The 16,361-nt window shown below is 37.4% G+C and overlaps 1 protein-coding gene across 2 annotated transcripts in view; it reads left to right on the top strand.

Moving 5' to 3' along the window:
• Positions 1-15,811, top strand: part of LOC139730528 (uncharacterized) — a 148,948-nt gene extending 133,137 nt beyond the window's left edge. For both annotated transcript variants that reach the window (XM_071641380.1, XM_071641379.1), the window contains 3 exons: positions 1,475-1,590; positions 5,362-5,464; positions 6,936-15,811. In XM_071641380.1, coding sequence (XP_071497481.1) covers positions 1,475-1,590; positions 5,362-5,464; positions 6,936-7,085 — 369 coding nt within the window. In that variant the 3' untranslated portion in view covers positions 7,086-15,811. The remainder of the gene's footprint in view (positions 1-1,474; positions 1,591-5,361; positions 5,465-6,935) is intronic.
• Positions 15,812-16,361: the final 550 nt, after the last annotated feature.

The following is a 16,361-nucleotide window of genomic DNA, read 5'->3' as shown; positions in this document are numbered from 1 at the left end:
CTTTTGCATCGATTGTCCGATTTTCCTCAAACTTTCACTGATGTGTTCTACTAATGTTGCTGCTTTCACTCACTCCACATTGTTCTTTGGGTTTACCTTCCCTTTAAGTATGTAAATTTCATTTGAACTATAGAGATTATGTGTTGGAGGAACTGCAAAAAAAAAGGAACAAATGCTTTACTAGTGGAGATACGTCCTAGGGGGAAAAAATGTAGGCAAACACACGATAGAGAGATGAGAGAAAAAGAAAGGAGAAATACAGGAAAAAAAAATCAACTCAAGAAAGCTTTTTGAGTTGATTTTTTTCTTGCTTCCACCTCTCCTTGCTACATTTTCTCCCATGATTATTGAAAATGTTTCGTTGTTCGCATTTCCGTCGCGTGTTCTTCGTGTACGTAACATGCTGTACTTTAGCAATGATACACACGACAGTCGCACATACGTCGTGGGAACTTCGCACAAATTGCGCAAGAATAGTTTTCGGCTTCATTGTCGGAAAACATTCGGAGAAAAACTTTTCCGAATGTTGGATTTTGTCATTCGCGTCCTTCGCAAATCGTTCGCGTGCTCCGTGAAATCCCACCCTAAGTAGTGTAAAAGTGGCATGAATTTATAGTCTCAAGAAGAACAATTTTAGCACACTGTCTTTACTCATATCTGACTCCACTCTCTTTTCAAGAAAGCCTATCCCAATAGTTTGCTGTTGAGGTGGCCACATAGAGACTTTAGGCCTTAGGCTTAGCCTTGGGCTGAAGTTCTTGCTATTGGTTTCAGTTATACATTATACCACTGGCTCTGGCATACTGTAAAAGTGGAAATTTTCGCGGTGTTGAAATTTTCACGCATTTCACGCAACCAGAAGCTAGCGCGAAAATAGAAGCACGCAAATATTTTTGCGTGCCATATGTTCCTGTGTGGGATGTCTTGATTCCATGGAATTAAAAACACGCGAAACTCTTCTTACCCTGCCAAGCGCAAAAAATTAGTAATGCGAAAATATCCACTTTTACAGTAGCTTGAGTTCAAGTAGAAGTTCAAGTGAAGCAGATGCCACCCAGATGATGGTCTGTTTTGAACTCCCAACCAGTTATTGACCAATCCCCTGGCCTAGCCCCCAGACAGCAACCACTCAACAGCCAATTAATAGCAGATTTGATTCTTTACCTAAATCACTCAACTGAGATGGCTGGATTAGGTCAGTACCCAGGCAGACACCACCTGGGCATCAAGTTTATCTTCCGTGGTGAATGAAAAGCGGGCAGGCACTGCTAGAATTTTGACCCCATGCTGGTAAAACTTCAGCAGCAATCCGAGCAATGCCCAGGTGAAATTGCCTAAAAATTGCTGTAAAAATTGCTGCCTGGCTGCCAAGCATGCTGATTTTTGGGGTAGTAAACATATCCTCAGTCTTGTAGTACTTGTAAGTGCCCTGGTTATGCAGCATCATTACCATCATGTGTGTTCTATATTGCAGGGAAGCTATTATTCTGGTGACTTTGTGGTGCAAATTGAGGAAGACCAAGGTGGAGGGAAAGGAAAAAAAGAAAGGAAAATCAAGCCTTCCTCGCAAGGAAATGCAGGCCACTCAAGGTAAAAACAACAAAGCAAACAAATAAAAAATTGACAGGATAGGCATTTCTGTTCATTCATACTGTGACGTAAACACCCAATATTTCGTGAGGTTTTTACTTTTGTGAATTTTGCAAGTCAGGCGCTATCCTTGAATTTAAAAACAAATGAAAATATTTCCTTTGAATCCCTACATAAATGTGACATGCACACATATTTCCTCATTCAGTACTGTACCCACGGACGCAAATGAAAAATTAAACTCGCTAAATATATGGCATATACGGTATATGATCATGTCTTAAAAAGTCACATTGTTGGTATATGTCAAAGGTGATCTGTTTCCACAAATGTGATGCTTCCACAGAAGCTGTGCTCATGAAAGGACAAGTCCACCTTCATATACATAAGGATTGAGAGAATGCAGCAATATTAGTGGAACACATCAGTGAAAGTTTGAGGAAAATTGGACAATTCGTTCAAAAGTTGCGAATATTTTAAGTATCTGCGCAGTCACTGCTGGAAGAGAAGACTACTACAGTGTATGATGTCACATGCGTACAACTATATAAGGAAAATAAAAAGAGAATTTCACAAAACTTGACTTTTTGAATAAAGTGCACATTTCTTCGACTTGCTACTGACATATGTTAAGGGTAATATTATTCCCCCTGCCTTCTGAAAGAGAGAAGTCGAGTGTTCTTTTGTTATGTGAGAAAAATGGAAATATGTTGAATTTTCTTTATTCTTTCTTTATATCGTTGTACTCATGTGACATCACAAGCTATAGTAGTCTTTTCATTTAGCTGTGACTGAGCAGAAACTTCAAAAATTCATAACTTTTGAACGGATTGTCCGATTTTGCTCAAACTCTCATCTGCACTGATGTGTTCTACTAATATTGCTGCATTCACTCAACCCACATGTCTATGAAGGTGAACTTGTCCTTTAAACCTGACCAGCAGAGAATGGCCATAAAGCCACTGAATCATTATAACAAATCTCATAAGAGTAGTATACAATAATATTACAACTTGTACAGACGAAATATCAGGAAATCCATCCAATATCTCAATTTATTGGTGTACATTATACAGTACTCACAGCATAATCATGATAGGCTGGGAGTTACCTAACAAAAAAAAAAATGGTTTCTTTTTTAAGTTAGGTGCCCGATTTGACAATGTGCATGCACCATACACTCATGCAATGATAATACAGTACGTCCAAAAAAAAAAATGTGATCGGATTTTTCCATTGATAACTTTCATTATGATTTAACTGTCTGAATGCTATTTCAAGGTCTAGAAACATAACATCTTAACTATATTTGGCAGAAAACCCCACTCAATTTGGTTAAGTAGTCATAGAGAAATGTGTATTGTTGTAAAGTGTGTCATGGGTCTGTTCTTCCAAGTTTAGCAATTGGATGCTCTCGGAACTGCATATTAATGTGTAAACACAATGGACAGAACTTGGAGGGAAGGCATTCCTGACATGCTCTACAAAGATCTCCATTTTTCTTTGACCACTGAAGCAATTGGATGGGGTTTTCTGTAAGATGTGGGTAATAAGTTACAGTTTCATACTGTGAAATTGTATTTGGATTGATTCACTATTTTCAAACTTATCATTGTGGAAGGTACCGTTGTATTTTTTTTTTTTTTTTTTGTTGGGGGGGGGACATACGGTACATACTACACAAGTGCTCATACATGAATGTACATTATGTGAACTACCCCCACTAGTACAGTACTCTCCGCTTAATCGGGTATCGCTTAAACGGGTACTCCTTTTAATTGGGTAGTAATGTCAAAATCAGTTCCAATGCACATTAAAATTACCTGATAATCGGGTTGCCTCTCCGCATAAATGGGTAAATGATTTTCTTCTAATCTAATTTCTACCCACATTTTATCGCAGATATAACACTTTAAGAAATCATGAATGTCAAAAATTTCCACGGCTAGTGTATTCTCTGCTCAATTTGCAAAGAAGACCGATCATTTGGGGAGTGATTAAACATGAAAACACACGTACCAGTACCGATTTGCCACATGTAAACGAACATTACACATGTAGCTGGCACTCACAATTGCATATAGACAGACAGGAGTTGAACACACCTGCGCTCCTCCCTTGCTCCGCAACAACACTCACAATACGAGAAGTTTGCAACGAAAATCAGGCCATGCACCAGCTCCATACTTTTGCCTTTCCCCAGTCACCCGGTAACCCGACGTTCTATGTGACTAATGCACGCAAAGAGACGTATTCGTATTCGTTTCGGAAAACGTCTGCGTGTTAGCGAGGAGTCTTTGTGGAGTCCATAGTCAAACGACAAAGTTTTCTGAAGACATATTTGTCCATAAAAAGAGTGTAAATTATTGCTCGTGACTGAGCAAGTATAAGGTACAATGTATGTATATAATGTGCCGAGCAAGCACGCGTGTTAAGAATACAGTGTAGGTGTTTGGTGCAGTGTACATTATACAAACATATTGTGTGTGTCAATTGTGAATGAGACATGTTCTTCTGTTAATCGGGTACTCAGCTTAATCGGGTAAGAAACGCTCTGCTCGAGCCTACCCGATTATGCGGAGAGTACTGTACTGTACATTACTCCTTCCCCTTACAATCTCACATTACCATAGAGCAATCATTGGAACTGTGTTCCTCTGTCACTTTCATTTGAATGCAAAAGACGTGCAATGAAAAATTCATTTTTTTTTTCTTTTTAAGGGACCTTCTTAAGTTTTTCTTGCATGGCTTACCAACGTATTTCTTTCTTGGGCATGTACAATGTGCCATATAAATCCATGTCCATGAGCAATGATTACCCTAAATCACTGTGGGAACATGAGAGGAACATTCGTTCATGTCGAAGGGAAATTAATGCAATTCATAATGAAATCTGGTCAGCTTTCGATTTTCCTGACTTGTATTTGATTGTAGCTTTCATGACATGTTACTGAGCTCTGGCCAACTAGTACATTTGCGTATGATTGAGTGCAGCTGTAGGACTACTTGTGTTGTCAATGTTTAATCAAACATTCGAGCTAGCCTGCCCCGTGCACACAGTGAAGCATCACAAAGTATAAAATAGCTTGAGTTAGTGATTTTACTATTCAAAGATGGGTATCACTGAACTGACTTGTCAAAGACTTGCTCTGTAACTACACTTATAAATATGTAAACAGCAACTGAAAGGTAATCTTTGTAAAGTTGTGTTGGTTTTGGTAGCTTTTTTTGTGTAAAATATGAAAAAAATAAAGATGAGATCACTTTAAAAAATATATATGTCCAGTTTTCTTATGGAAGGTCTGTGCCCGATTATCCAGTGAAAATAGTGTGCACTGGAAATGTTTCTAGGAGGCGTATGTCATTTGACCGATGTTCTCGATTATGTGCCCAATTATGTGGTGAATACGGCATCCATATTCTTCCTTTCACAATACTTTCCTAGGAAAGAAATGTTTCATATTCACAGATTTCATGTCAAAAGGGGAAATTAATGAAGATTTGTGTGCATTCCAAGACAGGATTAATGAGATAATTACCCCATTCAATTTGAGAAAATATTGGAAATTTTAAAATTCCATAACTTTTTTTTCCTTTGGGTCCAATTTTAATGAAACCTGTACCATTGTGTTCTTCTGATCTTACTCTATTCATTAACACCAACTTCACCTTAATGATATGTACTGTAGTGCAGTCGTAGATACTGCAAATTCTCACAGTTTGTCACATCTTTTCCTGCCAAACCTTATTATGGTATGTGTTTGTGTACAGACAGAACACTGGCCTGGGAGACAGACAGAACACTGACCTGGTAGACCACCAGATGCTAGAAACTTGTGTGTCGGGTGAAAAGAAGGCTGCACTACCTGGGCAGGTGGGTACACTGTTTGGTACACTGTTTGTACTCTGGACATCTCTCTAGGACAACCAATGGCAATCTGAAATTTTGTAAAGCACAGTAGAATCTCTCTCCAACCCCATTGTCCATCCACCTTCCATCCATCCATAATCATATTTGTGGACAGCATAATTTAAAAACCATTTGAGGTATCCTAATGAAACTTGGCATATATAATGTATGAGTGGATGAAGTTGTGCCTATCAACTTTTGGGTGCACATACACTCAAGGTTAAAGATCAAGGTCAAATTCTCAAAGTTTCACTATATGCCCCACATCCATGCAATGCCTGAAGGTTTGGGTTTTTTTTTTTTAAAGTTGATGCATACAGGCACATTGCCAGATAACAATTCTCTAGGTAGAGCTTTGGGCCATAGGGTCAAAGGTTCAAAGTCAGATGAAAAATTTACTTTTTTCTCCATATCTTGGAAATGGCTCAGGGTATCTTCATGAAACATAGTAGGACCTACATATGCATGTACTGCCTGACAATGTTAGTCTCGGGAATATTGGGTCATGGGGTCAAAGGTCAGAGGTCAGGTTAAAATGCTAATATTTTTGTTTTCACAAAGAAATTTTATTCACTTATTAACATGCAGTACAAATAAATGTCGTATTATATGCTACTTAAAACAAATGATAGAATTTGACAGGCAACTACAAACAGTCTAAATAATATGAATACAATTCCAGTTAATATAACATGCAAAACCTTAAGTTTTTTCTGACATATATTCATCTACTTTCTTTGCTTGGGGAAGAACATAAAAAGGACAAATTGACAAAAGATCCCTGCACTATATTCCAGTAACACACAGTGCATACATGCAACATACACAGGCCCACAATCATAGTATCCATGCATAGAGCTCTATGGATCCCACACCTGTACCTCTGCAGTGTACATTACAGTGCTGCATTGAAAAGCATATGCACACATAAGCCACTGCAGTGAGTAACTCCCAGCAGAACTTTGTGATCTATCTCCCTCACTGTCAGTGGGAGGTTAATGGGGAAACCCTTGAAGCTAACTTTCCTCTGTGCTGCTGCCGCTCAAGCAAAAATATACTTAAATCTGAATGTTAGATTTTGTATCTATTTTAACTTCAGTCATCACTTACTGGAAAACATGGTTCTATGTTATTGAATGTATCATTTACTCTCTGCTTTTGCATCTGGCATATTGGAATTTCAGAGTTCATCTTCTGATTCTCATACAGAATGTATTTATTTTCCTTTTACAAATGAGATAGAGTTGTAGAATTCTAATTTCAGATGGTCTTGATTTTACCCCTTGAATACAGCAACAACAATAACATCAAATCAGTAGACGAATCTGGAATGCTGCAGTGGTGACTTTGTTTGTTCAGTTGAAATAACATGTTTATTGTAATTATTTCTTATTTCTTGTCATTAGCCATAATCATGTTTCCAAATCCTAAATAGATCACCATGCAGGACCTAGAGGAGGGTTGTGTTAAGGACTTATCCTTCACCACATCCAATATGGCATCTGGGAGTACCTCCAAGTCTGTGGCATCTGGGAGCAGCAACCTACCGCCACACTCTGGGGACCATTTTGGACCATGGAACTGATCGAGATGCTGAATGATACCTTCAGAGCAAGACTTTCCCCGTCATATTTATCCTAAAAACTTGAGTAGACAGTCCAAGATGTGTAATCATGCTATTTCTATGTGTGGTCTTAAGCATTCTCAGCTGATGAACGTATTGGTGCCCTTCTTTCCCAAATCACAATTACACAAAATGCAATTTCTTTAGACAATTTACCAGTACTTTTTTTTTTTTTTGTAGGTGACCATAAATGAAACAATTAGTAGTTTTAATGTGTTACCCACTTCAATCATGTTTTCAAGAGAAAAATGAATATCTGTGCAATAAAGTTTGTGATAATTTGAGCCATGTGTGCGTGAAATTTTATGTGACATTCTTACTTGTAATATAAGGTTTGGACAGTGAATCAGACAAAATATTCTTCAGCCTAGATGTGACTTAATTGCAAATCATTATACTGCAGATCATTTTGTGTGTGATTTCATTCCAGAAAAAGCCAAGAATGTCATGGTAACACGAAATCATTCCTGCCATTTTTACTTTTGCCTCTTTTTCTTCAACTCTGCTTCTTTCCAATACCAAGAGCAAAGAGAACAGATTGTATGTTTCATAAAGATTCAGTTCAGTGTTGAAAGAAAAAGTGCCTTTTTTTTGTAATATACTTTCAGCAAAAGTTTGACAAGTTATGGGTAACTATTTCCTGTCCATATTTGCCTTAAGGCCCTCATCTCACTAGGAAGGCGATCATAGCTACCATGGAAGGGATGGTGAGGATAGAAACAGGAATGTTGAGATTTTGAGAATAGTGGAGCCCAGAAATGAAAAGCAAGGCTGGCTTCTTGTAATCTGCTGAGCACGTGGTAAATCTCCACTGTCGCCATGGTCATTTATGGCATCACAGATGATCATTGCACAATCGACATCAAATCAGCACTACCTCAGCACTAGCTCAGCATGAACGCCTGAAGCAGGATGGAAGCATGTGCAATGACAACCTAAGAATGTAGTGTTGTGGCAGAAGCAGTTTGAAGCTTGCTGAATGCAAGGCAATCGTGTTGTAAGCTGAAGCAGTGTAGTTGTATCGTCTCAAAAACGGGTCTAAAAACACAGGCAATGGGAGCTGCTTTCAATGCACTCAATTCACACTTTAGGAATTGCTACCACATTGAGGCTACAAAATTGCTGCTTTTGATGTTGGCAATTGTGATGTGCTTTGAAACCTCTGTGCTCTTGCTATGGACGTTTGGACATGTTCAAAATTTTTTGGTGACGATGATGATGGCGAGCCTGGACACTTCAGAAACGCTCAAAATATGATGGAGAAGGCACGATTTATCATGCTTTGTCAATTATTTTAGGATCATAGCAGATGGTCATCTAGTGAGATGGGGTATTAGCCTCAGTCATGAATCATTTAGAATTTGATATTTGACTTCTTTGGGACTAAGAACAACTGCAACCAATGACAACTGCCAACTGTATTCCCCTGTTTACAAGAGATATAGTTATCAGACATTGATATGTGGTATATCTGTTTGCTTGCTTTGCAGGGATGATTCCAAGGACTGTCAATGACCAGTGCTTGATTATTACATCCATGATGGCAATTGACTTTTTGAGGACTATTAGCTTCTGTTTTATTTTCAGCTAGATTATTAGCTAGAGCTGATGTGGCTCTCAGGATAAGCCCACCAAATATCAATCATTAGGTTCCTGGTTCAATTCCCCTTGCACAAGTGCTCTGTCCGAAGACAAGGCGCAGTATCCTCACTGCACAGTCTTTCAGAGGGGTCTGAAAGCTGTTGATCCTGTGGATGCTTATAAGCATATTGCTCCCTGAGCAGCCACAGCGAACATATCATAGCTCTATGTAAATTCATTTCATCCAAGTATGGTGCCCAGGGGTAATATCTTTATTGCATAGTTTAGTGAATGGATGGGTACTTTTTGATTGTTAGCAGCTGATGCATAGTGAATGGATGGCTACTTCTTGATTGTTAGCAGCTGATGCATTGTGAAATTCATATTACCTTTGAACCTTAATGAAGGTTTCTCCCTAGCAGATTTTAGCGTAAACTAGACTTGAAGGGTTGTTGCAGTGAAGTCATTTGCCAAGAGTATGTAAGTAGGAGGTGCCAGACTTTTTATCATACATTGAAAAGTGGGTACAAGAGTGAAAAATTGGCTTCTGGAATGATGGTACTCCAGACCCTACTGGTATGTGCATCAAACTAATGGAGGCATAACAGCCCACTAAAACTCACCAGTTGTCAGTGCAGTTGCAGTCTGGGAGAGTAAATAATTCCAGGCCCATAGGCTCATTGAAAGAATGAACATTTCTACAAGTCAATCATAGGACACTAGAGTTATCAAGAATGGTTACTGTATGTTTATTATATTGCAAATGAGCTTTTAGAATATAGTTTACTGTGCAAGGAGTTAGCTCGGGGATCACATGGTTGTCCCATCCTAGACCAGAAACAAGTGCTGAAACTGTTTTTACCGACCTGTATAGTCCCAGTGTGTAAAGAGAGCAGCAGCTCTTGGCGCTGTCCTGGTTATCCTAGTTGGGAAACAAGACAGTGCGGAAATTGATGTTCCCAACCTGTAAAGTCCTGGTGTATAAAGGGAACAGCAGCTTTTGGGGGATGTTTATAGTCCTTCTGAAGCCATACTGCTAAAGGAATTCTTAAACCAGTCAAAGGCCAGTTGGCAATTACTCATTGCCATTAAAAGAGAAGAAAATTTTGCTCTCAACCTTAGTTACTGGCAAAGGTCTATGATGCCACTGAATCAAAATCTTACTGATCAAGTGCTCACATAACTTGTTGCTTACTACCTTCTGCAGACTACCAAAACTCCTCTTGTACCTAGGATGACATATGACTGATGACTGATTGGGCTTGCCTGTTACAGGGCTTTACCAATTTTATGCTTGACTATTGACCTTAACAGAATCACTACGACTGTTTCATATTCCCACTGAAATTTGACTGAAATAGAGAAGTTTAAAACTGTAGATACTGGTATACAATCAAATATATATTGGATTTGACTTTACTCTTTATCACGATTTCATGGCTTCCTGAATTAAAAAAGAAGATGATAGCGCTTACTTTAAGAGACCTATTATCTGCATTGTAATTTTCCAACTGCTTTACTCGTACTTGCCTTGCCGCATATGTGATGATCTAAAACATTGATAACAAAGTCCCAAGTAGAAGACAGATTAAATAGCTAGTACATACAGTAAATGAAGGTAAAAATTACTGTAAAAGTTATTTCAATAAGTCACTGTAACTCAATCTGGGTATGGTATCTGAAATATAAGTGTCAATGAAAAAAGTCTGTAACATGAGAATAGACACTGACTGTAATGTCACAATATACCACGCAAGTTTTTGTAAGCAAAACTGTGAACAGTTCACACATCTTATGGCAGTGACTTATCTTACAGTTAGTGTCATTACAAAGGAACCAATTATTCAAATATATGTCCGAAGAAAACTGTGAAATGAGCAAATTGCATATGGTAAGAAACCTTATACCTGTGAGCATACATATCCACCTGCTACAAGTCAGCAAAGTATCATAGATCAGTGGCTCTGGCAACCTTCCAAGACAGAGGTATACAAAATTTCCTGAAGCTTTTTTCATTGTCCCTATTTGGACATGTGGAAATTTTGCTGGAAGACACCATATCCAGTCTTGAAACTGACATTACACTAGAGACAGTTCCCTTACTCTAGTTTTATATTAGCTGCATATGTTCACTACCTATACGCGCACTGTGCGTACTATGTTATGCATGCACAGAATGACTTTATTCATGTACAGAACATTCATTGAGTGTCTTTCAATTTCTGTCCTATTATCATAATTTATAAATTGATCTTTGAGGATTTCTCGGGGTCTACACCATAGGTACCTTTGATATTTCTTGTCAGTAGCATGTCACAAACCTGTTAAGTTGATATGGCTTATGCTGCCATATTTCTACAGTTTTGATGCTACTTTTCTAAGAAAGTGACCATTTTTTCAAAATTCTTGCCATATCTCTATCATCATTACTGCTGTCATAGTTTATGTTTGATGTCTAAATTAAGGTGAACATTATCTTAACAGTCACACATCTTGCTTATTTTCATATGTGTCAGAACCCTTATAAACAGCACTTAGTGTGCACACCAGCTGTTGTATGTCAGCAACTCAGCAACTTCAAAATATTGTACGTAATTGAAAACTGTAAATTAGAATGTAAATAATGAAAATTTGATTGGCTAGAACATATAGAGTTGAGTGCAATGTGTTTTTCAGAACAGTCTTGGTGGTGTATTCCCTGCACCTCAGAACTGCTAGAAGGAACGTGTAATCTACATATATACAATTTTGAGTGGAAATGTGGCCTTTATGTCTGTCACAATGTTCTAATATTGTAGGATGTAGTTCATATGCACTGCTGTCTTTCAATCATTGTATAATAGAGTGACAAGTCATGTCAGAATTTGTGGTCAGTAAGTTGAAGTATCATATACATTAGTGTTAAAATGCAAAAAAAAAAAAAAATCTGGTTGAAATTTGAATAATCTAATGAAGGCATTATGCTTGATGGTGATTTATGTCTAGTTTTGCATCTCTAATGACTTCAATTTAGGGTATTGCAAGAATTATCTCCATTGTTTACTCTAAAGCATACAAACAAAGTATACATATATCTTCAGTAGGAATTATCAGTGTGGCAGAAGAAAAGAATTTAAAATCCAGTACAAACTGGCAGGCTGCATGAATAATGGTACAGTTGTTTTGTATTGCCTCCGGAGGAGACTCCTACACATGTTCCTGTTAGTGACATGCAGACCTCTACCTATCCCTTACTAGTTGAACAATGTTGTGTTCCTATGGAGTGTAGAAGCTACATTGTAATGCTTGGTAGTATGCACTATACAGTGGCGGATCCAGGGAGGACTGCAACCGGCGCACGCCCCCCCCCCCCTCTTTATTTTTTGTTGAAACAAAAGAAATAAAAAGAAAAAAATGGGGGAGGGTGCGTGCGCCCCCCCTTTAATTTTGTAAACGCGCCCCCTCTTCACGGAATTCCTGGATCCCCCCCTGCTATAGTTGTAGAAATTACAGACTAAAAGTGTAGATAACTACAGTCAAACCTGTCTTTAGTGGCCACTCAAGGGAGATGAAGAGTATCTGTCATATACAGGTACCCAATAATTTGTGTGTATCACATTCATCATATACATTCATGTATTATCATTGTTTCGATGTATGAGCACATCTGTACTTATATTTACACCTATGTGTATAATCATGCACATGTTTCATACACTGAAAAATGATCTTATTGATTTGCACATTAGCTGCATACAGCAAAACAAGCTTTTCGCAAGTGCATTACTTTGCCTGAATGGTGGGTGAGTGCAGCAGTGGTGATCATTGAACTGTCCACCATGCATGACCAGCACAGCTGCATAGAAGAAAAACATGCTGAATTATCAGCCTGTGCTGCAGCTCTGTATGGGTCCATTGCTGCTTTGTACAGTGGAATACAAAATTGGTGGCCACCGGCTGTGTTGAACAGATGGTTGCTAGGCACTTTCAGGCGATTTTAGTGGCCATATACTGCATGTGGCTGCTGTGGACAGGTGATTGCGAAAGCAGGTTTGACTATATAATGAAAATATGACAGATATCGAAGTAGCAGCCACTATCCTTATCACTCAGTATATAAATTCACTGATGCAAGGCAAATTACAAGCCTCTGACAACCAAGATTATTTAGGAACATACACTAAGCAATCCTCCTTTTACAGGAACTTATAAAGTGCAAACTGGTGTTGTTGGGTTTTTTTTGCAACCCTTTAGATCCCGATATTGTATAGTGTCAGTTTGAATTTATGGTTTGTGGAAGGACTTATTTTCAAAAGACACTTCATTTAGAAAGTCGAAAACTGTGTGTAATGAATAGCTCATGTATTTACATGTCAAACAAAGAACATGCAAGTTGCATATCGTCGCTGGGGTGACAAGATCTTGTGTCTGAAATTTGGGTGAAAATGACTTTTTGTGATTAATGGTCAGATAATCAGTTAGGTGATGTCCTGTCCAAATCCTAGCTGTCTTATCCCCAAAATGAAGCCACCATGGCATGTCAAAGGAAAGTCTATCCTATTTGATGTGCTTTGGCTGCCATGTTTTTTTGCTCTCCTGAACATTTGACATTTTGTAGATAAAAGATCTTGTCGCCCCAGCGACAATATATTGCAGGTGTCTGTTTTTGTTTTTGTTTTTTGTTTTTCATATTATCCATTCTCATGTTGTAGTCGATGTGAGCATAATGTTTGATATAGCTTCAGATCTGCGGATGTTTAGCTGCATGAGAGAGGAGTGAAGTGTGCTTTTTGAGATTTGGATCTGAATTATAAGAATATGAAATATCTGGTGTTCTCAAACTATTTTAACAAGTGATGACCAACAAACTGAAATATTCAATCCTAAAACTAATCAAACAAAAGTGTGTGTGCCCTTTCCTGCCAGGTTTTCTGAGATGAATATTATGCCAAGTAGAGAAATAAATCATTTCAATTTGATGTTATCTCCATTCATTGTGAATATAATACAAGAAAAGCTTGTGTTTGTTGTCATAGACAACTTATATATTGGGTTTTTTTTCCATTCAGCAAAGGTTTGTATGTACTTCCTTTGTGCAATATATATAATTTTTCCCATCTTTTGTGGCAATAGCAGAACAAATACTGTAGGGACTTTGAAATGTGTGGGTTATGGAAAAGGAGAGTGTAAATTTGTCCATATGTAAAGCAAGAAGGATGCACAATCCAGAAGTATTATATAAAGTGAGCAGACAAAGAAAATGGGAGATGGCAATAGGGAGCTTTAGATTTTCGCGACACAGATGTTCAGAGGGAAAAAATGTTTTTACACATTGCACATTTGCTTATAAAAATCAACCTCGTGTCTGGGTTTGCACAGTCGGATTTGGGCCATTTTTGCATCTGCTCAATTCACGACTCATAGAGCTACTTGATGCAATGATCATATGGGGGTGCCATTTTACTTTGTATAAGCTGCGCCCTCGCATAATCTGAAGCTGCTTTGCAACATGACACAGGGAGTGAGAAGAACGGTCAATGCAATTGTCATCTAATGCTTTTGCGTCAAATCTAAAGCTCCTTATTATTAACGTCTAGCAGTGCTCTGTATGGTGTGTAAACAGGGAACAAAGATATGTTGTTGGACGTTAGCCATGGAAGTGATCTTGAGTCTTACCAAAGTGGTGTACATTTTTTTTTTTACAAAGGCTGTATAGGTTGTAAAAATCCCTGTATATTCTCAAAAATGATTTTTTTTTTAAGGTGCTATGTTCAAATGTAATATCAAAATTGATGACTTCCTTGAGAGAAAATATAATATGTACAAATTTATGTCTAGGATGAAATTGTAAAAATGAACAAAGAGACAAAATTTATTATAAAGTTTATGAATTCATGTCCATTTTCAAGCTGTAAATTGAGATATTTTCCCCACCAAAAGAGTCCATGTTAAACACAACACTGTAGAGAATATTGAACCACTATATGTAGGCAAAACAAATTGACACAAGTGCAAGTAAAAAGTGGTCCGGAGCATTTTTTCACTTTAGTTGCCAAAATTATTTTGTACGAAATATCACTTCGAATTGAAAATTATTAGTTTTTCCTTTCATTATTTTCCGCATTAATTAATGTATGCAATTGCTACACTTATTGTGAATATTGTCTGCTTTACATTTAGAGACAGTAATCATAGGAATTTTGTTTTAGAGGACACCATATCATCCTGAAATGCCCAGTTTTACTAATTACTGTGCAAACCTGTTTAACAGTCCGTAGCAATCGCAAGATCTGGGGGAAAAAATGTTAATGATTATAATAGATTGTAAACAAGAGTTTCAGTAATAAATGAAAAGCATACATTGCAGTAGAAAAAGAAGACCATGAAAAAAAATGCATTCTTTAAGTAAGGTGCATGATGAATAAATGTTAAGTGTAAAATATTGAGATTTGTAAGGATCTACAAAATACGTCACAGAACTAGACCTGGACAAAGACACTTGACACCAAATGGTCAGTAATTCTGTTTATGTTGAAAGACCTTGATTCATATTAAAAAGAAAGAAAAGAATCTTGGCATCATGATGGTAACAGTTTTGATAGGAAATTTCCTTGCTTTTTCTTAAAGGGACTATACAGTACTGGTTGAGGTGGGGATTCATGTTTTGAACATTCCTAAGTGAGATAATGAGAAACCTCTTATGAAATATGAAAGAGCATGTAATTTTAAGAAGGATTCAACGTTTATTTGATGAAAATTGGTTTTCAAATGGCTGAGATAGCCCAAAAAGTGATGATAATAGAAGGCGACAGGCCACGCCTTTTATTAGGATCTCTTCGTTTTACCTTGTTCCTGGATATCTCGGCCATTTCAAAACCGATTTTCATCAAATAAACTTTTGATACCCCTTAGAATTGCATGCTATTTGACATCTCATGGAGTGGTTTCTGAGTATCTCGCAAAACGTTAAAAGCTAAATCCTCACCTCGACCAGAACTGTAAACACCCTTTAACCTGTACAAGTGATATAATTCTTTATGGCATCCCTACATCACCAATTATCAGTAAGTTGTATATATTTAAAGTGGGAGAACTGTTTCTTAATCATTCCATCACATGTAGTTTGACATACCAATCCAAATATTGTATTACTGATCTCAATAAGATCAAATTAACCCTATCTTAACTGGGGGGTCAAATCGACGACCCCCCCCACCGACATTTCACACAATGATTCCGCTACACGCAAAGATTTTGCCGCGCCATTTCATGACTTTTTTCTTTGAAATCTCCCGCATATTGTGAGACCAAATTTGCGATGTTCAGGTACACCATTCTGAAGTTAAGTAATGTTTTGCATTATATGCATGTCAGCCTGAAAATAGCTCAAATTTGTGATATTGTGTGCAAATCCAATGCAATTTGTGTTTTGTTTTGTTTTGTTTTTTGTTAAAGTGATATGAATTAGAATATTTCAACTTTTAATCATTGAAATTGTTTAATTCAAATGAAGATAAGCTTGAAAAAGTGTCTGCAACAAATTTTGGCCAAAAAAATTAAACACAAAAGGTTGAAAAAAAATACCTAAGAAATTAACAAAACAGTGAAAAAACAAAAGAAATTAGTTTTCATTGTGCTATTTTTTTGCAAGAAAATTGATTAATATGTCTTGAGGAA

The sequence above is a fragment of the Diadema antillarum genome, unplaced genomic scaffold (genome assembly GCF_040938485.1).
Source record: "Diadema antillarum isolate AM-2024a unplaced genomic scaffold, OU_Dant_1.0 seq00000320_RagTag, whole genome shotgun sequence".
Taxonomy (NCBI): domain Eukaryota; kingdom Metazoa; phylum Echinodermata; class Echinoidea; order Diadematoida; family Diadematidae; genus Diadema; species Diadema antillarum.
Note: the sequence above shows the minus strand (reverse complement) of the source record. Positions and strands in the feature narration are given on the sequence as shown.